General features: G+C 49.6%; 1 protein-coding gene across 1 annotated transcript in view; it reads left to right on the forward strand.

Annotated features, from left to right (window-relative positions):
- Nucleotides 1–23,245, forward strand: part of LOC135183816 (rho GTPase-activating protein 20-like) — a 38,293-nt gene that overhangs the window by 5,927 nt on the left and 9,121 nt on the right. The window contains exons 2-11 of the mRNA XM_064159043.1: nt 9,348–9,430; nt 13,419–13,589; nt 14,103–14,252; nt 16,562–16,603; nt 18,079–18,163; nt 19,029–19,106; nt 19,812–19,878; nt 20,375–20,563; nt 21,534–21,709; nt 22,194–22,355. Of these exons, the coding sequence (XP_064015113.1) occupies nt 9,351–9,430; nt 13,419–13,589; nt 14,103–14,252; nt 16,562–16,603; nt 18,079–18,163; nt 19,029–19,106; nt 19,812–19,878; nt 20,375–20,563; nt 21,534–21,709; nt 22,194–22,355 (1,200 nt within the window). The 5' untranslated portion in view covers nt 9,348–9,350. The remainder of the gene's footprint in view (nt 1–9,347; nt 9,431–13,418; nt 13,590–14,102; nt 14,253–16,561; nt 16,604–18,078; nt 18,164–19,028; nt 19,107–19,811; nt 19,879–20,374; nt 20,564–21,533; nt 21,710–22,193; nt 22,356–23,245) is intronic.

Genomic DNA, 23,245 nt, shown 5'->3' on the forward strand with positions numbered 1-23,245 from the left:
CCCATCCTGATGCTGACAGGCAGATGAGCAAGCAACAGAAAGAGGAAAATGCCTTTCATGGTGAGTGTGCTAGCAGAGGTGCTGTTGATTAACCTATTTTTCATCCAGCCAGCTCTGAGAATGCCATTTAGCAACCCCAAGTCTGTATAATGCTAACAGGATGCTTATAAGGCATAGAGGGATTAATGTTCAGCTCTAATGAAATCCAGATGCGCAGAGCTGCCTCTTTTCAAGGTCTTTTCCGTGGCCAAGCTGCCAAATAAACTCATTTAATCATTGTAAATAGATGAAAAACACCAGACTTGCAACATGCACCAGGTACCCAAACTCGCAGGCACCAAAGGCTGCTGCTGGCAGTTACCTGGTGGAGAGGATGGGTCACCTGCTGAGCCTTTGCCTGCAGCAGCATCATTGGTAAGGTAGGAATTTGGGACCTTGCTTGAGGAGCACACAATTCTTGCAGATGTGTGCATCAGGGCTGGGGGAAGCTGGCTTGGAGACAAGCCTCCTATCCCTGAGAGAAAGCCAGGGTAGGTGTAATGGTGGTGTGTGTCTGGTCAGGCTGTGCCAGGGGCATGCTGGTGGACCGCTAGCAACGTGGCAGCTTGCACTGGTTGCGTGTCCAAGGCTAGGTGAAGATTCATACCACAGCACTCGAGTGGAGACACACTGTCTGCACAGGGGACCTGAAAGCCCTGGCAGGGGCTGGGCCAGTGTAGTCAAGCTCAGAGGCCCTGCTTTGGCAAGGCTGAAGTAATTCTGTAGCTGGGGAGACCCTGCTTGCTGTCTGTGGGGGTTTCATTTTGAATGTGGCAGGAGGAGGAGTTTTGAACCAAGGCTGGGGGGAGGGTTCTTTTAAAGACATGAAGGAATGCGTTGCATTTTTCTCCTCCTCAGGTTTGGCTGCTCTGCAAGCTTTTCCTTTTGCCAAAGCTCAATTCAGTGGACTATTTGTTTGCATTTTTAAAGGCAGAGCATGATTCTTCATTTACTTTGGCCTCAGTGATGGATTTTTATACTGTGAAACCCAGCAAGTTCCTTTCCACCGTTGTGTGTACATCCAACTTTTTACAACAGAAGCTTCTACCCCAAATTGCCAGCCTGAATGAAGTGGTTTGAAGGGCTTTGTAGAAGTGTGGCCCACTGATTTCCCACATGACTCTTACCAGTGGTCACCCCCATCATGCTGATGATTAGAGCATGCAGCAGCTTTGGTGCTGGAGACTATAAATGAGCATAGAGCTGTGCGGAGGCTTTCTTTAGACTTACAGTGGCCAAAATTCCTCCTGAGAGGTTCCCGAGGTAGCTTTCAGCACTGGTTTAAAGAATCATAGAATCAACCAGGTTGGAAGAGACCTCCAAGCTCATCCAGTCCAACCTAGCACCCAGCCTTAGCCAGTCAACCAGACCATGGCACTAAGTGCCTCATCCAGTCTTGTCTTGAACACCTCCAGGGATGCTGACTCCACCACCTCCCTGGGCAGCCCATTCCAATGCCAATCACTCTCTCTGCCAACAACTTCCTAACAACATCCAGCCTAGACCTCCCCTGGCACAACTTGAGACTGTGTCCCCTTGTTCTGTTGCCGGTTGCCTGGGAGAAGAGCCCAACCCCACCTGGCTACAGCCTCCCTTCAGGTAGTTGGCATCAGTATTTATTGATCTCTTCAGTGGCCACCAATTAGCCATTAGCTGTGCTGGCTCCCGAGAAGGGAGTAACAGATTTCTGTTACTCTAAGGTTTTTCAAGGTGCTGTTAATGCAGAAAAGACTTTGTCTCGGTGCATCCTTTAGATCTTCAGAGCCTGATCCTGTCAGAGGTGATGTCTGTGTATCCTCACTGGCAGTAAATTGTGCCCAGAATACACAGGCACACCCCTTCCTGCTGACCCTTCAGATCTGCAGAGAAAAGGCCACCCGTGGGTGTGTTCAGCAGCAGTTGCCTGTCGTTTTCACAGATTCTCTCCACCTAACACTCTATCAGTGGCTTGGAAGTAGCAGGATTCTTTACAATTCCTGTATTCACCACTTTTCACCTCTCTGGCTGCTATTGGATGCTGTAGTGAGGAAGCACAGAGCTCCAGGTGGGCACACAAGTGTTTAAGGAGGCTCATGCATGGGAACTGTGACTTTATCTTCCCACTTTAAGCTTGTGGCCCCCTTTTTTGGTACCTGTTGTGCTGTTTGGGTGACACCTGAGAGTTTCACTTTGCTTTCTGACCCTGGCCAGTGCTGTATCATGGGACTAAACTCTCGTAGCATGGGACCAAACCCTTCAGCTCATTCCAATTCATGGATGATCAAGTGTTCAGTTTTGGGCTCCCTAGGTTAAGAGGGACAGGGATCTGCTGGAGAGGGTCCAGTGGAGGGCTGTGAGGATGATGAGGGGACAGGAGGGCATGGCATATGAGGAGAGGCTGAGGGACCTGGGGCCTTTTAGTCTGGAGAAGAGAAGGCTTAGAGGGGATTTGATAAATGTTTAAAAGTATCTGAAGACTGCCAGGATGGGGGGTAGAGGCTCTGCTCACTTGATCCCTGTGATAGGACAAGGAGCAATGGGTGTAAGTTGCAGCAAAAGAGGTTCTGCCTCAACACAAGGGGGAACTTCTTTACTGTAAGAGTCACAGAGCACTGGAACAGGCTCCCCAGGGAGGTTGTGGAGTCTCCTTCTCTGGAGCCTTTCAAGGCCTGTCTGGATGTGTTCTTCTGTGATCTGTGTTAGTATTGTCCTGCTCTGGCTGGGTGGTTGGACTGGATGATCTCTTGGGTCCCTTCCAACCCCTGACATCCTATGATCCTATGATGGAGGGTGCTGCCATGTGGGCAAGACTGTGTTAAAGAGCCAGAAACACAGGCCCAAGCCCTGACAAATCCAAGTGTCCTGACTTGGGGTCCAGCCTGTGTCAGTTCAAATCATGGACCATTAACACCCACTGTTGCTTCAGTGAGGAAGACCTTGGGTGCTCCATGAGACCAGCAGTCCCCTGCGTGCATTGCAGGACATCCTCTGCCCTTGCCATCCCCTGTGGTGTTGTTCCAGACTCCCAAGGAAGGCTGTGCAGGCACCAGCAAGCCATGGGAGCAGGGAAAAAAGAGTGGCATGGAACAGATTAGTGTGCGTCAAACTGATCCACCCCATCCACCTCTGAGTGGAAAACCCACTCAGCCTTTTGGCAGCTGAGAATTGTTTCTCCCAGCCCCCCTTATATGGGACATTTTAAAATAAACCAGCAGCAGGGCTCCATTTCTTGGAAGGAAAAGGAAATGTTTCAAAGTGTGTCCTTGCAAACTGATTTACTGCCCTTGGGCTCTGCATGCTTCAAGAAACGTTTGGGTTTGGTTGGAGCCACATTTTAGCAGTGAGGGAGAGGGAAACAGTTGAACAACAGGGGGAGGTGAACCGGTGTAGAGGAGCTCAGTAAATATTTATGCCTGAGTTGCTCAGCTCTGAGTTCACATTAAGCCCTACCCTGTCACTCTGAAGGGATTTGCATCCACAGGTGAAATGCTGGGCTGTGGCCACCCAACTGCTTTGTTACGTTTCCCCCTCTGATTAATTAGGCTAATTGTGGATCTTAAGGAATTCAAGAGGTTAAAAGCAGGAGGGTTAAGGATTCTCCCTAGTATTTGCAAGGATATGCTGTGCCATATGCCTCTGCTGGCAGAACTCACCCCAGATTTCTGGTAAAACACTTCCCTTCTTTTCCTCTCTTCTGGGCACCAAATGTTCACCCTAAGTGTGAACTGTTGGCATGTAAAAGCACAGACACATCCTTACCTGACATGAAGGAACATGGTAAACTGAGGCTGGATGGGTTGGAACAGGGTTACATTAGCCAGAAACCTTGCCAAGATTGCATTTTTAGGCCTAGGAGGAATGCTGGGTCATAGAACACAGAGTCAGTCAGGGTTGGAAGGGACCACAAGGATCATCTAGTTCCAAACCCCCTGCCATGGGCAGGGACACTTCACACTAGATCAGGCTGTCCAGAGCCTCATCCAGCCTGGCCCCAAACACCTCCAGGGATGAGGCTTCCACCACCTCCCTGGGCAACCCATTCCAGGCTCTCACCACCCTCATGCTGAAGAATTTCTTCCTAACATCCACTCTGAATCTACCCATTTCCAGCTTTGCTCCATCCCCCCTAGTCCTATCCCTACCTGACATCGTAGAAAGCCCCTCCCCAGCTTTCCTGTAGGCCCCCTTCTGATAGTGAAAGCCCACAATAATTATCCCTGTTAACCCTAGTAGCAAAGCCACAAGGCTCTTACACTAAAATAATTCACTGTATACATATTTCAAACCTAGCTTGGGTTATGATGTTGCCATACAAGCAGTATATAAAGGTTCCCCTAGAAGCTGAGTGACCTCATCCTGACTCTTTCCCTTCATTACATGAGTGTAAAGCTACTGAAGCATAATGGATCAACAGTGACTGACCTTAGCTGAGGATCTGGTTGGCTTTGCTAGACTCTGCTGCATCCTAGCAATGCTCAGCAAGGATTGAGTCTCAAGTTGTGCCAGGGGAGGTCTAGGCTGGATGTTAGGAGGAAGTTGTTGGCAGAGAGAGTGATTGGCATTGGAATGGGCTGCCCAGGAAGGTGGTGGACTCATCATCCCTGGAGGTGTTGAAGAAAAGCCTGCATGAGGCACTTAGTGCCATGGTCTGGTTGATTGTCTAGGGCTGGGTGCTAGGTTGGACTGGATGATCTTGGAGGTCTCTTCCAACATGGTTGATTCTATGATTCGTGTTGTGGGCCTGGGATGCCGAATGCTCACCTTTTAAGGGACACTTGGAGAAGGAATGGAAAGTTTGTTATCTTACTCTGGGTGATAATCTGGGCAGGGAATTAAGGCTGAGAAAGAAAACAAGTCAGCTTCCAAGGAGCTGGTGGCATGATGCTCAGGAAGGAGTGTAGTGTTTCAAGCCAGTAGCACGCAAGATCAAGCTGCTAGAGGGTGACACAGGACATCAGAGTGAAATGCAGCACAGGTAGGCATGGCTGAGGCTGCCTCCCAGTAAAGTGACACAGAGTCCTTTCCCTTGCAATGGATTTCCCCATTTGGGAGCAAGAGGAAATGAAAGCAAGACAGCAGCTTTAGGAACTCCTGCTAGAAAGATTCCTGGGCGTGGGGTCACACTCAAGTTTGTACAGTTTCTTGAGTGGCAGACAAAATCTGAGAGCAAGGGGAGGAGACAGCAGCCATGCATGTGCAATCTTCCCTAAACTCAATTAAAAGTGCACATCAGTATAAAATAACAATCCCAGTTCACAGAATCATAGAATAGAATCACAGAATCAAGCAGGTTGGAAGAGACCTCCAAGCTCAGCCAGTCCAACCTAGCACTCAGCCCTAGCCAGTCAACCAGACCATGGCACTAAGTGCCCCAGCCAGGCTTTGCTTGAACACCTCCAGAGACGGTGACTCCACCACCTCCCTGGGCAGCCCATTCCAATGCCAATCACTCTCTCTGCCAACAACTTCCTCCTAACATCCAGCCTAGACCTGCCCTGGCACAGCTTGAGACTGTGTCCCTTGTTCTGTTTTTGGTTGCCTGGCAGAAGAGCCCAACCCCACCTGGCTACAGCCTCCCTTCAGGTAGTTGTGGGCAGCAGTGAGATCACTAGTGCCTGATTCTCTTTACTCAGTGAACAGTTTCCACTTCTCTTCTTTGTCTCCCTCTGCTCAGGTTTGCTAACAAGAAATGCCACTGCAAGAGATGCTCTTTGCAAGGGCATCCTATGCTCACATACGCAAGAGACACAACAGAGCCAACACAGAAGTGTCTGACATTAGCTCGTTAAGATCCTTGTGCACGGGTGCCACCACTAACATAAACTCATTATGGGCTGGACGAGCAGCAGCAGTTGTTTTCACGTGGGTGGAACCAAGCCCAAGCCATCAGTAGTTTCTGTCCTCCCAACTGCATTCTTAAGTATTTTTTAACGTTGCCTGCGAGCTAAATAACCTTGCACTGCATTTGGGCAGTAACTTCTGCTCTGTTCCAGAGAGCAGGGAAAAATGCTGCTTTGCTGGGTTCAGCTGATCCATAGCAGTGATCAGCTCTGACACAACGCACCCATGCTTTGATGAGAAGAGCAGTGTGCAAGTGCCACAGGCATTGCAAGCTTTGGGCAGCTATTGGCAGAAAGGTTTCCCTGTTGTAAGCAGGTGGGTTTTTTTTTAAGCTCCATCCCACCTTAACTATCTGAAGAGTAACATTCTAGTGCAGGGGTCAACAGGGAGGGAAAAAACCCCACTCTTGCTGGCCAGCTGAGCTGATAGCAGAGGCCATACATGGGTTTGGAATGAGGGGCATTTGACTCGCAACCTTCCCGGTGCCAAGAAATACACAGCTAAAATTGGCAGTTCAGAGATGAGTAATGCACAAACACATCCCAGAGTGTTGCAAGTATTCAAGCACTTCCAGAGTATGTTGGCTAAACGAGCATCTGTTTCCATGGCATCACAACAGCGCAGAGATTACTCCGTGTCCCTCTGGCGGCTCTCTGAGTCCAGCGCCTGGTTAATGTGAGCGGAGCTGCCTTCCAGCAGCAGCACTCCCCGGCTCTAGCGTGGAGCAGCATGTGGGGAAGGGCTGCAGGATGCTGGCAGCATCCTGGAAAGCTCTGGGCATTATCATAGACTCCTAGAATCAATCAGGTTGAAAGAGACCTCCAAGATCATCCACTCCAACCTAGCACCCAGCCCTATCCTATCCATATCCCCATACATATTCATACATTAGGAATTGATAAAATAGTCCAGCTCTGAGTTGCATGATACAAGAAAGCTGGGGAGGGACTTCTTAGGCTGCCAGGTAGTGATAGGACTAGGGGGGATGGAGCAAAGCTAGAAATGGGTAGATTCAGACTGGATGTTAGGGAGAAGTTATTCAGCACGACGGTGGTGAGAGCCTGGAAGGGGTTACCCAGGGAGGTGGTGGAAGCCTCATCCCTGGAGGTGTTTAAGGCCAGGCTGGATGAGACTCTGGACAGCCTGATCTAGTGTGAGGTGTCCCTGCCCATGGCAGGGGGTTTGGAACTAGATGATCCTTGTGTTCCTCTGTGTTTTGCATTAGATAGTATCATCCTGCTCTGGCAAGGAGGTCGGACTCAATGATCTCCTTGGGTCCCTTCCAACCCCTAACATCCTGTGAGCCTGTGATCCTTCCAACCCTGTCTGCTGTCTACAGCTACCTGAAGGGAGGTTGTGGCTAGGTGGGGTTGGTCTCTTCTGCCAGGCAACCAGCAACAGAACAAGGGGACACAGTCTCAAGCTGTGCCAGGGCAGGTCTAGGCTGGATGTTAGCAGGAAGTTGTTGTCAGAGAGAGTGATTGGCATTGGAATGGGCTGCCCAGGGAGGTGGTGGACTCACCATCCCTGGAGGTGTTCAAGAGAAGCCTGGCTGGGGCACTTTGTGCCATGGTCTGGTTGAATGGACAGGGCTGGGCTCTAGGTTGGACTGGATGATCTTGGAGGTCTCTTCCAACCTGGTTGATTCTATGATTCCTTGAGCCCTTCTGGGCAGCTTTTCTTTGTCTGGGAGGCAGTTTGGGTTTCTGTATTATTTCTAATATGTATATAATTGTAAATACTTGTGAACATATTGTGCATATATGCTTGTAAATTTTGCCATGCTGTCAATACAGCTTCATCTTACTTCCAAGCCAACTGAGCTGATCTGCTAAATTTCAGTTGACTGGGAGTAAAAGTTCCTAACCCACCACAACAGGGCACAAGTAGGCAGAAGCTGTCCTTGTCCCTTCCTTCTTGACACCCAGTTTATAAACATGTATTAAATCCCCTCTGAGCCTTCTCTTCTCCAGACTAGAAAGCCCCAGGTGAACTACTGCTGTTACTACCGTGCCCCTGGCACACAGCCTGTGCTGCTGTTGGATTCATCCAAGTGACCTTTTAGCTGACAGCTGGCTGGGGTTTTCCACCAGGCAGCCGCACCCATCCTTTCTCCCTGCCCTCGCGTACTGCGTGACTGATGCTTTGCTCTACTGTGGGTTGCAAGGAACACTTTATCCTTGAAAAGGCACCTCTGAAATCCAGATGTGCTCTTTTAGTAGGGACTCTCTGTTGTTTTAGCTCATTTAATTTTTGTCTTAAGCAAACATTTTCGAGCTGCTGTTGTCTTTAGTTAGTTCTCTCCGTGAAACTTCTGAAGACGGAGCCTTGCTTGGCAAGGTCATAGCAGGGAATGAGGGAGAAAATGATGTCTACATCCATGTGTGGACACAAGGAATCTGCTTAGAGAGCATCACTGATGTTGCAAAGCTCAGTATTCATACATGGTATATAGACACTGACATATATACATTGACAGGCTGGATGGGTGGGCAGAGGCCAATGGGATGAGATTGAACAAGGCCAAGTGCAGGACAGCCTGATCTAATGTGAGGCATCCCTGCCCATGGCAGGGGAGTTGGCACTAGATGATCCTTGTGGTCCCTTCCAACCCTGACTGATTCTATGATTCTGTGATCATGCACTCTTTTCCCCAAGGTTGTACTTTGGAGGGCTCTGCTGGACCTGGCCTGGTGGGGGAATGGAGCAAAACTGGAAGTAGGTAGATTCAGATTGGATGATAGGAAGAAGTTCTTCACCATGAGGATGGTGAGACACCAGAACAGGTTGCCCAGGGTGGTGGTAGAAGCCTCATCTCTGGAAGTTTTTAAGACCAGGCTGGATGTGTCTCTGAGCAACCTGATGTAGTGTGAGGTGTCCCTGGCCATGGCAGAGTTGTTGGAGCTCGATGATCCTTGAGGTCACTTCCAGCCCTGACAATTCTGTGATTCTAAATGTCTTGAGGTTGCACTGCCCAGAGAGAGGCCTGCTCACTGTCTCTTTGCTGAATCTGTAAATCATGGAAAATGAAAACAGAGAAAAACCTGCTAAGTAACCTCATCCCTTCATAAAATACAGCTCCCTTGAGCACTGGATGTTGTTCATCACTTTGCCCAGTCCTAAACTGGATTTCTTTACTATCCCTTAACAAACTATTCTGTGGCACGAGTGTTAGGAAGTTTTTCCTGACCTTCAGCCTTTGGGGTGTTTTCTTCTCTGCTTAATTTCATGTCATTACTTTGAATTTTGGCTGTGAGCACTGGAAGCATTTCAAATTAGGGAAGCTGGGAGCATCCCGCAGCAAGGCGAGAGCTGACAAGTGTTTGAAGGGGAAGGAAGGGGAGGGAGGTGTCTGAAAGCACAGATCGTGGCTCTTGGTGCTGATGTTTCATGAGTGCTAAGTAGATATAAAGAGAACTGTTAGAGTGCTGGGAGCAGATCTGCTTCCAAGGTGGCCAGGCTAACTGGAATGTCTTTTTGTCTTGCAGAAGATGAAGCCCATAGTCCAGAGAAGACGATCTACTCAATCTGCCATTACAAAAGCTCTCTGCAAGTCAAAGTACCATTCCAGGTAGAGGAAATAAATACCTTTCTGAGTCATTTTCCCACCTTTCTGCCTGTACAGACTGAAATCAAACTGTGCTCCACAACCTCCCTGGAGGTGATCAAGACCAGGTTGGACGAAGCCTCAAGCAGCCTGTTCTAGTGGGAGGTGTCCTTGCCTATGTTGGGGGGTTGGAACTGGCTGATCTTTGAGGCCCCTAAACCATTCTGTGATTCTACAAAATAACATTTCCTGAGAGATTCCTTTAGATTGATTTTTTTTAACTCCTTATTCGGGGGGAGGGGAAGGAAAAAAAGAGAGAGAGAGAGATGATCAAACTGAACTGACTGACATTTTGATTTGGATCAGCCCTCCTGAAAAGTGCCCCTCTTATATCACACCCCAGACAACTGCTGCAGAGTACATCCTGCTGTTGCAAGGCAAGCGCCTGGGGGTCAATCCCGTAGGGTCATTTAATATAGAAGGCAGGACTGGGTTTGCCTTTTGCTTGTCTTCTGCCCAAGTTATGTGGCCTCTTTGTTATTCCTCCCACCCTCTTCCAAATTGCACCAAAAAAAAAAAATAAAAAGGCAAAGAGAAACAAATTCTTGACTTTATTTGGCTGGAGAACATCCTTGTGAGGGAGGGAAGCTTTGAACGGCTCTCATGATGGATGGCTGTGGAGGGAGCTGGTACGATGCCATCTTTGCTGAGGCCACCAGAGCATTGGTGAGATCTCTTTCTCTCTCTCTTTCTCTTCCTTCCTTCCTTCCTTCCTTCCTTCCTTCCTTCCTTCCTTCCTTCCTTCCTTCCTTCCTTCCTTCCTTCCTTCCTTCCTTCCTTTCTCTCTTTCTCTCTTTCTCTCTTTCTCTCTTTCTCTCTTTCTCTCTTTCTCTCTTTCTCTCTTTCTCTCTTTCTCTCTTTCTCTCTTTCTCTCTTTCTCTCTTTCTCTTTCTCTCTTTCCCTCTTTCCCTCTTTCTCCCTTTCTCCCTTTCTCCCTTTCTCCCTTTCTCCCTTTCTCCCTTTCTCCCTTTCTCCCTTTCTCCCTTTCTCCCTTTCTCCCTTTCTCCCTTTCTCCCTTTCTCCCTTTCTCCCTTTCTCCCTCCCTTTCTCCCTTTCTCCCTCCCTTTCTCCCTTTCTCCCTCCCTTTCTCCCTTTCTCCCTCCCTCCCTTTCTTTCTCCCTCCCTCCCTTTCTTTCTCCCTCCCTCCCTTTCTTTCTCCCTCCCTCCCTTTCTTTCTCCCTCCCTCCCTTTCTTTCTCCCTCCCTCCCTTTCTTTCTCCCTCCCTCCCTCCCTTTCTTTCTCCCTCCCTCCCTCCCTTTCTTTCTCCCTCCCTCCCTTTCTTTCTCCCTCCCTCCCTTTCTTTCTCCCTCCCTCCCTTTCTTTCTCCCTCCCTCCCTTTCTTTCTCCCTCCCTCTCTTTCTTTCTCCCTCCCTCTCTTTCTTTCTCCCTTTCTCTTTTTCTTTATTTCTCCCTTTCTTTCTCCCTCCCTCCTTTCCTTCCTTTCTTTCTCCCTTTCTCCCTTTCCATCTTCCTCCCTTTCTTCCTTTCTGCCTTTCTCTCTCCCTTCCTTTCTGCCTTTCTCTCTCCCTTCCTTTCTGCCTTTCTCTCTCCCTTCCTTTCTCCCTTTCTCTCTCCCTTCCTTTCTCCCTTTCTCTCTCCCTTCCTTTCTCCCTTTCTCTCTCCCTTCCTTTCTCCCTTTCTCTCTCCCTTCCTTTCTCCCTTTCTCTCTCCCTCTCTCCCTTTCTTGTTTTGCTGTCCTGCTGTGTTTACAAAGCTATGTAACTCCTCCAGCATTAGGAGGTCCACTGCTGGGGCAGTGATACGGTGTGGTTCTCACTGCTCAACTGACACACATAAGGAAAGCTTTTATTATCAAGTGTAATGGTGATTTAGCTTCTCAACTTGTAGAGGCAACAAGTGCATAAGCCAAGAATTCCTTTGGTGGTGGCTGCAGAGTGGTGAGGAGAGAAGAGGGAATTCCAGTTTGCTGGAATGCAGGCATTCCTGGGGCTGGGGGGTGACTTTGAAAAGCAGCTACTGGCCAGTTTTAATCTCACTCCTGAGGAATCAAAGGAACCCAGTTCTGAGGTCAGTGGAAATTAAGACTGGCAATGGCAAAAATACTGCCCTGAGAGCTCTTTTTTTTCCTCTTTTTCATTTGTTTGTGTAGAGACTGCCCTCAGACCAGGGTAGTACTGCTGAGGGGGGAGGGAAGTCAAAGAATCATAGAATCAACCAGGTTGGAAGAGACCTCCAAGCTCAGCCAGTCCAACCTAGCACCCAGCCCTGTCCAATCAACCAGACCATGGCACTAAGTGCCCCAGCCAGGCTTGGCTTCAGCACCTCCAGGCACAGCCACTCCACCACCTCCCTGGGCAGCCCATTCCAATGCCAATCACTCTCTCTGACAACAACTTCCTCCTAGCATCCAGCCTAGACCTCCCCTGGCACAACTTGAGACTCTGTCACTTTGTTCTGTTGCTGCTTGCCTGGCAGCAGAGCCCAACCCCACCTGGCTACAGCCTCCCTTCAGGTAGTTGTAGCCAGCAATGAGCTCTGCCCTGAGCCTTCTGTTCTCCAGGCTGCACACCCTCAGCTCCCTCAGCCTCAGGTCAAGTGTCTCTTTCACAGATGTCTTGCCTGCAGGCAAGGTAGGTAATTTTGTTTATGTGTAGAGAGACAAGAAGATTTCGGGGGGGGTTTTTTGCACCTATGTAAATCTGAGGCCACATCTCAGAGGTTGGATACTTCAGCCAGGGTCGGGCACATGAGAACAGTCTCTGAGCAGGGCTCAGCAAAGAGCTGCTCCTCCTTCATTCAGCACAATCCCACTTGCAGAGCAAGTGTAGGCCCAGGAAATCACTGTGGTACCTTTTGTGCTGCCAGCATGGCCAACCAGAGCCAGCAGCAGCACTGGCAAGGGTGCTGTGAGGTAAGTGAGGAGATTAGCACTTGTCAGAGCTCCTCCAGCTAGGTAGAGCATAGAGAACTGATCTGATTCAGTGGTTTGTTGACTGCAGTTGACATACAAAACCCACCTGGGAGTTTCAGGAACAGTCAGCACCTATATCAGTCTCAGAAGCAGCAGGGTGCTGGATTGCAGCCAGGCAAGCCCTAATCAGATGGCTGGAATTAGATGAGTACATGCAGTTCATTTCCTGTGTGCTGCAGCCCTTGCCCTGTCCAGAAGAGTGGAAAACATGTGCAGGAATGGCAGTCCCTGCCTGTGCCAGGCTGAGCAGTGCCATCAGCCGTGGGTTTTCCGTGGTCCTGTTGAATCATGGCTCACATGCTTCAGCAGCTTCACTTCCCCACATTTAGTGTGGGCATTTAGGCAGTTTTAGATCTCTCTGAGGTTGCTAAACTTAACTGGGCAGAGATAGGCAAATGCAGGTCATACCTGAGAGCAATAGAGGCAGTGCTGGGAGAATCATGGAATCACAGAATCATCCAGGTTGGAAGAGACCTCCAAGCTCAGCCAGTCCAACCTAGCACCCAGCCCTAGACAATCAACCAGACCATGGCACTAAGTGCCCCAGCCAGGCTTGGCTTCAACACCTCCAGGGAAGGTGACCCCACCACCTCCCTGGGCAGCCCATTCCAATGCCAATCACTCTCTCTGACAACAACTTCCTCCTAACATCCAGCCTAGACCTCCTCTGGCACAGCTTGAGACTGTGTCCTCTTGTTCTGTTGCTGCTTGCCTGGCAGAAGAGAGCAACTCCACCTGGCTACAGCCTCCCTTCAGGGAGCTGCAGGCAGCAATGAGCTCTGCCCTGAGCCTCCTCTGCTGCAGGCTGCACACCCCCAGCTCCCTCAGCCTCTCCTCACAGGGCTGTGCTCCAGGCCTCTCCCCAGCTTTGTCACCCTTCTCTGGACACCTTCCAGTGTCTCAACATCTCTTGAAGCAGAAGGTTATGAAACTGTTCCAAAAACAGTTGCCTGTATCCAATCATGAACCCTTGTGAGAAAAGCTTCTGACAAAGTCTTACTATTTTCCTTCCTCCCCCAGGGAAACTACCCTTTCCTCCTCCCATTCAGACAATGGGCTGCCAAGTGGGGCGTTCAGCAGCCCAGGCTCCACTTTCATCCTGGAGGAGCGAGTACAGCTGACCGTGGGCCTGCAGACCCAGGAGAGACATCTGATCTTGCTGAGTGATGTGCTGGTCATCGCCAAGTCCAAGTAAGAAGACTTCACACTATCCCCTTCTCCCCAGCCTGTGTTATTGGAGCTAGGCTCGGAGCTGTTTGTGGAGCAACTCTTCTGTACAAGTGTGGATCTAAAATGTGGCATCTCTCCCCCTGCCTCCAGCAGAAATTCTTCTGGGTATTGATGTTTCACTCTGTTTTCCTGAAGTAAAAGGTTACCTAATTGGTTTTGCCCTTTCCCTCGTGAAGAAACACTCTGAGGGCAAAAAGCTGTAAGGACAGAAAATTGGCTGCTGGTCTGGCTAATTCTACCATGCATAGATGGTGACTTGAGTTGTTAGCATAGACAATCACCACCTACGTGCATGTGGCTCTGGTGAATTGCACTGCTCTAAGCTGCAGCTGTCCCACTGCAGCCATCGACCCCCAAATCCACTGCAGAGCTTTCTCTTCATGTTTTGGGGAGCTGTCATTGTATCTGCATGACCAGTCTCTGAAGGTCTAGATGTTAGGCTGTGGGCTAAGAAATCCATCCTTTGAATTGCAGATCCTCCTCCAGCCTGAAGCTGAAGAAGCAGGTGCACCTGAGTGAAGTGTGGACTGGCACCTGTCTCAGTGAAGTGACAGAGAAAAAGATGAGTCCTGAGAACTCCTTTGTCATTGGCTGGCCTACCACCAACTATGTTGTTACTTTCAGGTACCTCATCAGACCTCCCTCTGCAGCCTAGCAGCTGCCCAGTTCTCTCTCGTGTGTCATGAGGCTGTACAGCCCCAAACTCTACTACAGCCCTTCTTTCCACTGAGGGGAGGACTTCTACTCACATTAGGCAGTGTGGTAAAAACTTCACAGCATCACAGAATGTCAGGGGCTGGAGGGGACCTGGAAAGCTCATCCAGTCCAAGCCCCCTGCCAGAGCAGCATCACCTAGAGCAGATCACACAGGAACACACCCAGGCAGGTTTGGAATATCTCCAGAGAGGGAGAGTCCACAACTCCACTGGTCTGCCTGTTCCAGGGTTCTGTCACCCTCACAGGGAAAAAAATTCCTCCTCATGTCCAAATGGAACTTCCTATGCCTCAGCTTCCACCCATTGCCCCTTGGCCTGCCATCAGACATCACCCAGCAGAGCCTGGCTCCAGCCTCCTGGCACTCACCCTGCACATATTGATAACCATTGATGAGGTCACCTCTCAGCCTCCTCTTTTCCAAGCTCCAAGCCCCAGCTCCCTCAGGCTCTCCTCATAACAGAGATGTTCCATTCCCTTCAGCATCTCTGTGGCTCTGTGCTGGACTCTCTCAAGCAGTTCTATGTCCCTCTTGAACTGGGGGGCCCCTGAACTGGACACAGTCCTCCAGATGTGGCCTCAGCAGGGCAGAGTAGAGGGGCAGGGGAACCTCTCTCAACCTACTAGCCACAGACCTTCAAATACACCCCAGAATGGCATTGGCCCTCCTGGCCACAAGTGTACACTGCTGGCTCATGGTCAACCTCCCATCAACTAGGACCCCCAAATCCTTTTCCCTTTCACTGCCTCCCAGCAGGTCAGACCCCAACCTATCCTGATCCCTGGGCTTGTTCTGCCTCAGGCTTCTTGGCCTTTTGGCTAAGATCAAGTGTAGTGTAGTAAAAACTTAGATGTTGGGAGACAGTCATCTGAGAAAGATATCTGCAGATGGGTCCCTGAGAGCCTTTCAGGGGACCAACCCTTGCAGTTGTTATTATAGGAAGGGCTAACCCTGCTGCAGAGCACCCTGGCACATCACAGCCAGGTCAGCCCTAGCTAACCAGCTTGTGCCATCATACAAGCTGCAAGCAGGTTGCTTCAGTGCCTGCCAGCAGCCATTTCTGTGGGAGATCAGCTCTAGTTTGAGAGCTTTTCATTACAGGTTGGTGGTGTCAGTGGAAAAATGGCAGCTGGCCTTGTGCCAGGATTAAATCCTTTACCCACACTTAATGTGGCATGGACACTTCCTGGGCAAGCCTTCCTCCTGCAGTTGTCTGCCAGGCTGTCCCCAGGTCCACAGCTAAAATCTATACTAAATGAGAGGGTCTTCAAGATGGGTCTACACAAGCAGCATGGTCCAGAGTTTGCTTAGACTTTGCTGACCCCAAAATCAGAAGTGCAGGGACACATGGAGGAGGCTAGAGAGTAGCCCATTCATGTCCAAATGCCACCTCAAAGGCTGTCCCAGTGCTGTGCTCCTCAAAAAGCAGGTGAGCTTTTAATGAGCTGGACCTCAGCCTAGCCTATCTAGATGGAATCTAAAGGTGCTACCTCCACAGGGAGCTGGCTCAGGCATCTCTGCTTCATGCTCTCTTTTGCAAAGCAGAGAGGTTGGCAGTCTTCAAGGGTCACTCTGTCATAAGGGGTTCTGCTGGCAGTTAGGAAGGTCTGATCTGGCCTGATGCTTTTCCTCCTGCGGGGCAGCTTTGGTGGGAGAAGAGCTGAGATCCATCCCATGGTTCCATACATGCTGTCTCATCAGTTCCAAGGGTCAGGATGGTCTCTCCCAGGTCATACATTCCTGATTAGGATTCATGCAAGCTGCCATTTGTGTCTCAGTCCAAACTCAGCAGCAGTTCCATTTCCTTCACATCACTGAGCTCATGTTGGCAGCCAAAGCTTCTAGGAACAGCAGCCTTTGGGAAGGAAATAATAAGAGCAAGAAAATAGCAATCAAAGGTCACTGCAAAAAAAAAAAACAAGGGCTCACAAGAGGAGTTAACTCCAGCATCCCAGAAAGATACTTGCCCCTTATCTGAACATTCACCAGCCTGGGTAGGAAATGTGAGTCCAGTTTGTGGCTGGGATTGTTCTGTTGTTATTATTTTTGCTACATGTTAAAATAGGACAGAAGCAGGAAAGGACTACACTTTTGTTCCAGGGCTTTGCAGGAAGGAACTTTGACTTACAGCTATATATAAGTGAGGCTGGGTAGAGTTAGCAAAGGCTGTCAGCCACTCAGCACTCGTTTGATCATCTGCCTCCCTCTTTATCTGCAGCTCAGCTGACGTGAAGGAGCGATGGCTGTCGGCGTTGCAGTGGTGAGTGATCCTCCTTTGGTCCTCTTCCTGGGTTGTTCCTCTGCAGTCCTCACAGAAATTCCTCCTCATGGAAGTTCTTCACAGAGAGAGTGGTTTCCCATTGGAATGGGCTGCCCAGGGAGGTGATGGAGGCACCATCCCTGGAGGTCTTCAAGCAAATTCTGGATGAGGCACTTAGTGCCATGGTCTGGTTGATTGGACAGGGCTGGGTGCTAGGTTGAACTGGATGAGCTTGGAGGTCTCTTCCAACCTGGTTGATTCTATGATTCTATGCTAGGTGTCAGATGGCCCTCTGATTTTCAGCACATTATCTAGCTGCTGTTTGAAAAATCTACTTTAGAAACCTGAATGTGGCAGCAAGGTTGATGTTAACAGTCCAGAAAAGATGAAGTCCACTAGAAGATAACATCGTTGGAGCTCTTCTTCTCCTCTAGAACCAGAGGCTGACTTTGCTTATCACTGTGGAAATGTCACAAGTATTACTGATCCTTCAGAGAGGTGTTAATTGAAACTAAAGTTTTTGCTTTCATGGCATGTAGAGACTACAGCTGTTTCTTTCCCATGTTATATTTCTGTATGTTGTTCCCACTAACACCCAGCCAGAAGTGTTTGCATAGCTATAGGGAGGGCAAGTCTCTTAATTTATGGAGAACAGCAGTGATCTGAGGATCATAGAATCACAGAATGGGTTGGGTTGGGTTGGAAGGAACCTCCAAAGGTCATCCAGTCCAACCACCCTGCAGTCAGCAGGGACATCCTGCGCTAGAGCAGCTTGCTCAAAGCCTTGCCAAGCCTGACCTTGAATAGCTCCAGGGATGTGGTCTCAACTACCTCCCTGGGCAACCTGTTGCAGTGTTCCTCCACCCTCATGGTGCAGAAATTGTTCCTAACATCCAATCTGAATCTCCTCTTCTCTCATTTCAAACCACTGCCCCTCATCCTATCCCTGCAGGCCTTTGCAAACAGTCCCTCTGCAGCCTTCTTCTAGCCTCCTTCAGGTACTGGCAGGCTGCTGTTAGGTCTCCCTGCAGCCTGCTCTTCTCTGGATTGAACAACCCCAGATCCCCCAGCCTGTCCTCTTAGTAGAGGTGTTCCAGCCCCATGATGATTGTTTTTGTGACTCTCCTCTGGACCCACTCTGTCAGATCCATGTCCTTCCTGTGTTGAGGGCTCCAGAGCTGGAGACAGTCCTCCAGGTGAAGATGCTAGGAGGCATTGTGCTGGACCCATCCACCTGCATTAGGGATACTGCCACATGTAGTTTTGCTGGTCTGAGGCCTCAAGAAGGATAAAGAAACCAGCAAGAGCATGTGGCCACACTAAAAGCATTGCCTGATATTGGCACCATCATAACTAACCTGTATTTGTTACAGTGCCAAGGAACAGGTTCCTTGGACCTCCTGTATCCAAATCTTAAGGTTCTTAACAAGTTTAATTGGGAAATTACATTTCCTTCCCTTGTCTTATGTCTTTAGGCACATCACTGAGGCAAAAGAGAATGAATACCTGAAGAGCCTAACACTTCAGATCTTTGTGCTGGATGCTGACAACTGTTCTTCTGTAAGTGTAACTAAGAATCTGCTCCTCAGGCCAGTGCTACCTGACAAGCTATTGGGCAGAGGTGGGAAGGCAGGGCTGTGCTGCTGCTGTTGCTATCCCTTTTCTGAATTCAAGTCCTACATGAAAAGCATCTAGAGCTCTTTTAGAGCTTCATCCTTCCCCCCAGGAGCCAGCTCAGAAAGTTTGGGTAAGCAGGAGGTAGCTAAATCCTTACCAAAGAGCAGTTAATGCTTAAAACTGTTCTTGGGCTCTAGCTTCTTTTCTCTCTTCCTTCTGCTGCACCTCACTATTGGTGATGGCTTGTGGTTGAGTGCCCAGTCAGTCATTCATTCCTGTTTTCAGTGCAGCCAGATGAGGATATTGACCATGAGAGAGTCACTGGTGTGTTCTCCTGAATTGATCTACTGGAATGTGGTCCAGTCTCTTCATACTAACATTGTACACTTCTAGGCCTCATGCCAAGCTCAGTGGATCTTATTTACCTCTTGGGCACTCTTCCCTCTGAGACTGACTCCAGAAACTCATGGTTCATTACTGTTAGGCCAGTGACAGTGACACTGCTATCAACCAGATTCTGATGTGATCAAATACAGCATCTGAATGCCACCTGCTTCCCATTACTTCTACTGGACCAAATCTTTGGACAGGGGAGGCAGCAAAGAACAGTTTTCACAGCATACAGCCACCAACCTTACCAGTGATTCCAGAGTAGTTCAGATTACACAACTCTCTAACCAGGACCCTTTACTAATGTCAATCAGTGTCCAGATGAGTGATGCTTCCCTCAGATGTTCAAGCTAGGAGGAACTGCAACCAAACTCCCTGCCTTCTTAGCTCCCTGTATTGTCTCTGTTTTCCATTCTAGACTACTGCAGTCAACGTGTCCAATGTGGAAACTGCAGAGAGTGTGATAAAGAAGACCCTTCAACAGCTTGGACTTCCTGTAAGTGGCAGCTGCATAGCCTGCTGGCTGCTGACAGCTCCTGGTGTACAGGACAGTGCAGATGTGGAGATGTCTAGGTTTGCTGTAGCCACCCAGGAAGGCTCCAGAGCAGAAGCTGAAGCAATCCCTTTCTGTGGGTGCTAAGTGTTATGAAGACAGACATTTACATGCCTGTACTCAATCCAAATCCTGCATAATAAAGTCCTTTAGATTTCAAAGGACTTCAGTGCTTGCAATCCAGAATTAGAACTGGGCAAAGCTGGCCAAGAGATTATTGCTGTAGCCATGAGATGCTGAACATATCATTGATGCTATCTGTTGAGCATTGCCCTTTGCAATGGTCCAGCCTTTCCCATTGCAGAGGTTAACAGGGAAGCTTTGGTTGTGTTCCAGTAGTTTAATACCAAGAAGGTTGTGGAGCATTGCTAAAACAGGCTGGGAAACCATCATGTGCATTTACATCCTGCTGCATCTCAGTCTTTTCTTCTACTGACCATCTCCCTTTCCACTCCAGACAGACTAATCCAAAGTGCTGTCCTTCCCAGCCATGCAGGTGTCCCAGAGAGAGCTGTACATGTCTGTTTCCCTGGCCTTTAAGCTGTTTGTTGCTGTCTGTTGCTTTCTGAATAGAGTGCAACCCTTGGAGACCTTCACCATGTGTTCCTTCACCTGATATTTTTCTCTTCTCTGTTACTCAACCACCAGGGCAGGACAAGTGAACACCACCTCTGGGTGATCTCAGGAAAAGATGACCCTGCCTACCCTCTCATTGGTAAGAGCTCTCCCATGTTCCCTCAGCTCTAGCACCACGGGAAGAAGTGCTAAGTTACACTGGTGTGTGTGTGGCAGAGAGGCATCTCAGACTCTGCACTCTCCAAGGGCAGGGTTACATGCTTGGAAGCTGGACATCCTCTCCTGCTCTCACCAGCCTCACACTTGTTTTGGGCAGCCTCAGCCCACCTTTGCTACCTGTGGCAGGGACATCTACTGATGTCCATCAGCCAGAGCATCTCCTGAGCACTTTACCTTCAGGCTCTGTCAGAAGCAAAAGGAGTCACTGCAGTTAAGTGGTCATTCAGCGAGGACATGCTGCACTTTGGCAGCTGAGGGAAGCAGAACGTTCAGATGAATCCACTGGTGACTTGTAAGCCCCTAGTTAAGCAGCTAGCATTTTTATCCTACTCTTTTGATACTTGTTTGGTTTTCACAAGCACCTGTGGACCACTCTGCAGCTTTGCTTGCCCTTTACACAACTCTTTGCTCCCCAGGGCACGAGCATCCTTTCAGCATCGCTCTGAACTGCCTCCGGGACGCCGCTGACCAGCAACAAGGAACCAACAACAACACCCTCCTGGCTGATGGGACAGAGGCTTCCTTCCTGGATCAGCTCCCAAAGGAAAAGCAGTGTCAGTTTGTCCTGAAACCCAGGCTCCAAGCTCCAGTGTCACTGAGGAGAGGTAGGGGCTTGCAGGAGTGTGTTGCCACCAGGCAGAGGCCTCACTGCTTTCCATGGCAGCGCCAAGATCTTCCTTAGCACCATACACATGTCCCAGAGTTGTGTCATAACCTGAGCAGATGCAAAAGAGCAAGAGATGGCAGAGAGGCTGAATTCGTCCATGCAGATGTTCAGAATTAGCTTCCAGTCCTTGATTACCTTTCTTATGCTGCACAGACAGGAAGGGTCTCTGAAGAACTGTCTGAGTAAGAGTTTTGCTGATGACTGAGAGATGAACAAGTGGTTCCACTGCTGTATGTCATCTGCCCGCCCCAATGAGAGGGCAGGGATTTAACACAGGATGATGGAAAGCCCTTGCTTTGCTGGGGACTCTGCCTCCTCAGCTATAAGATTTGCTTGGTGATCCTGAGGGTCTTTTACAGCCTGGACAATTCAGTGATAGAATCATAGACTCAATCAGGTTGGAAGAGAGCTCCAAGCTCATCCAGTCCAACCTAACACCCAGCCCTAGCCAACCAACCAGACCATGGCACTAAGTGCCTCATCCAGGCTTTGCTTCAACACCTCCAGGCACAACCACTCCACCACCTCCCTGGGCAGCCCATTCCAATGCCAATCACTCTCTCTGACAACAACTTCCTAACAACATCCAGCCTAGACCTGCCCTGGCACAACTGCACACTGTGTCCCCTTCTTCTGTTGCTGCTTGCCTGGCAGCAGAGCCCAACCTCACCTGGCTACAGCCGCCCTGCAGGGAGCTGCAGACAGCAATGAGCTCTGCCCTGAGCCTCCTCTGCTGCAGGCTGCACACCCCCAGCTCCCTCAGCCTCTCCTCACAGGGCTGTGCTCCAGGCCCCTCCCCAGCCTTGCTGCCCTTCTCTGGATACCTTCCAGTGTCTCAACATCTCTCTTGAATTGAGGAGCCCAGAACTGGACACAGTTTCACTGTAGGTCGTGTTGCTTTCTTTCAGAGTCACTGCAGAAACACACCAAGAGGAAGAAGTCCTTGATTGACTGGGCTCTGCGCCGCAGCACCAGCACCCCCACGGGCAGCCCTCCTTCGCAGTCACCAACTACCCCACGGAAGCTCTTTGGCCTTTCTTTGTCCTCTGTCTGTCCTGATGGGATCCTTCCCAAGCCAATCATGGTAAGGAGCAGCCTGGACAGTTCATCCTGACAGAAGCTTGATGTGTTTAGCACTCAGAATCTAAAGCCACTCGTGGTATGGTATGGGGAAGACCCATTCAGATTCAGATCTAACTCAGCAGTAGGGGTGAGAACATCCCTCTTCTGTGCAATCCACATCACCTTGTGCACAGATGGCCATCATGGTTCAGTGGGTGTCTCCAGCCAGCTGACAGAAGGCAATGGCAGTGGCCTATGCCATGCTGCACAGCCTAGAACTCATTCACTGCAGGAGTCTGCTGGGCTCACACTTGGCACAGGATAAGTGCACCCACATGAACTGCACCTGCAATAGGCTCTTGTCCCTGGTTAAAGCATGATATGTCTGTCCTCTTCATGGTACTGACTAGGTCTTCTGCTAATTCTGTTATAAACTGTGAGGTGTAGTACACACAGACAAGAGGGGGAAATGTTAGGCTCTTAAACACAGCTGGGCTTTCTCTTAGGATATGCTGCTCCTGCTGTACCACGAAGGTCCCTCTACTAGGGGCATTTTCAGACGTTCTGCCAATGCCAAAACTTGCAAGGAGCTGAAAGAGAAACTGAACTCTGGAGATGATGTCCAGGTGGATGGAGAATCAGTCTTTGTGGCTGCAGCTGTCATCACGGTATGTTTGGCCAAGTAACTCACTTGCCTGGGTTAATGCTTTAAGGAAGTTACATGAGTTTTTATGGGTAGGGAAGACTGGGAGGGCAATAGAAAGCATTTTCCAGCAAGGCACACTCTCACCTGATGGCTTGGTCCATCTGTGTGCACAGCAGTACCTGCCCGACCTGGTATTGTTGTCCCATGCAGATACAGGCAGTGGCCCTCAGGCCAGGGTTTCATTTTGCACCTTCTTGTACCAAACAGCCTCCAGCAGGTGATAAAGGAATGTCTGCCCTCAAGAGAACTGTGGTATCTAGACAGAGCCAAATAGCTGACCTGAGCTCAGACTCAGCAGTTCGGGTGTTGCACTGACATAGGCATGAAGCTCTTTGGTGGCAGCAGCTCAGATGCTCTTTGTCCTTCTGGGCACACAGAAGTGGCTGCAAGGAGATATGGGAGGATTTGAGCCATTTAAAGGCAACAAGCTGCACCCCTTCCATATGGAGAGAGCATGCTCAAAGGAGCTGGCCTGTACTGTCTGGACCCTAAGCCTTCACCCTATGATCAGCCCCTGAGCAAGAGAAAGGACAGCTGCCAAATCCAAGCAGAGGGGTCGTGGTGGGTGGGACATGAAGCTTGTGATAAGACAAAGTTGTAGTAAGAAAAAGCTTATCTTTTTGTTTTGTGCTGGGGGAAGTCTAGGCTGGATGTTAGGAGGAAGTTCTTCACAGAGAGAGTGATTGGCATTGGAATGGGCTGCCCAGGGAGGTGGTGGAGTCACCATCCCTGGAGGTGTTCAAGAACAGATTGGATGGGGCACTTAGTGCCATGGTCTAGTTGACTGGATGGGGCTGGGTGCAAGGTTGGACTGGATGATCTTGGAGGTCTCTTCCAACCTGCTTGATTCTA

Source organism: Pogoniulus pusillus, chromosome 19 (genome assembly GCF_015220805.1).
Source record: "Pogoniulus pusillus isolate bPogPus1 chromosome 19, bPogPus1.pri, whole genome shotgun sequence".
NCBI classification, from domain to species: Eukaryota; Metazoa; Chordata; class Aves; order Piciformes; family Lybiidae; genus Pogoniulus; species Pogoniulus pusillus.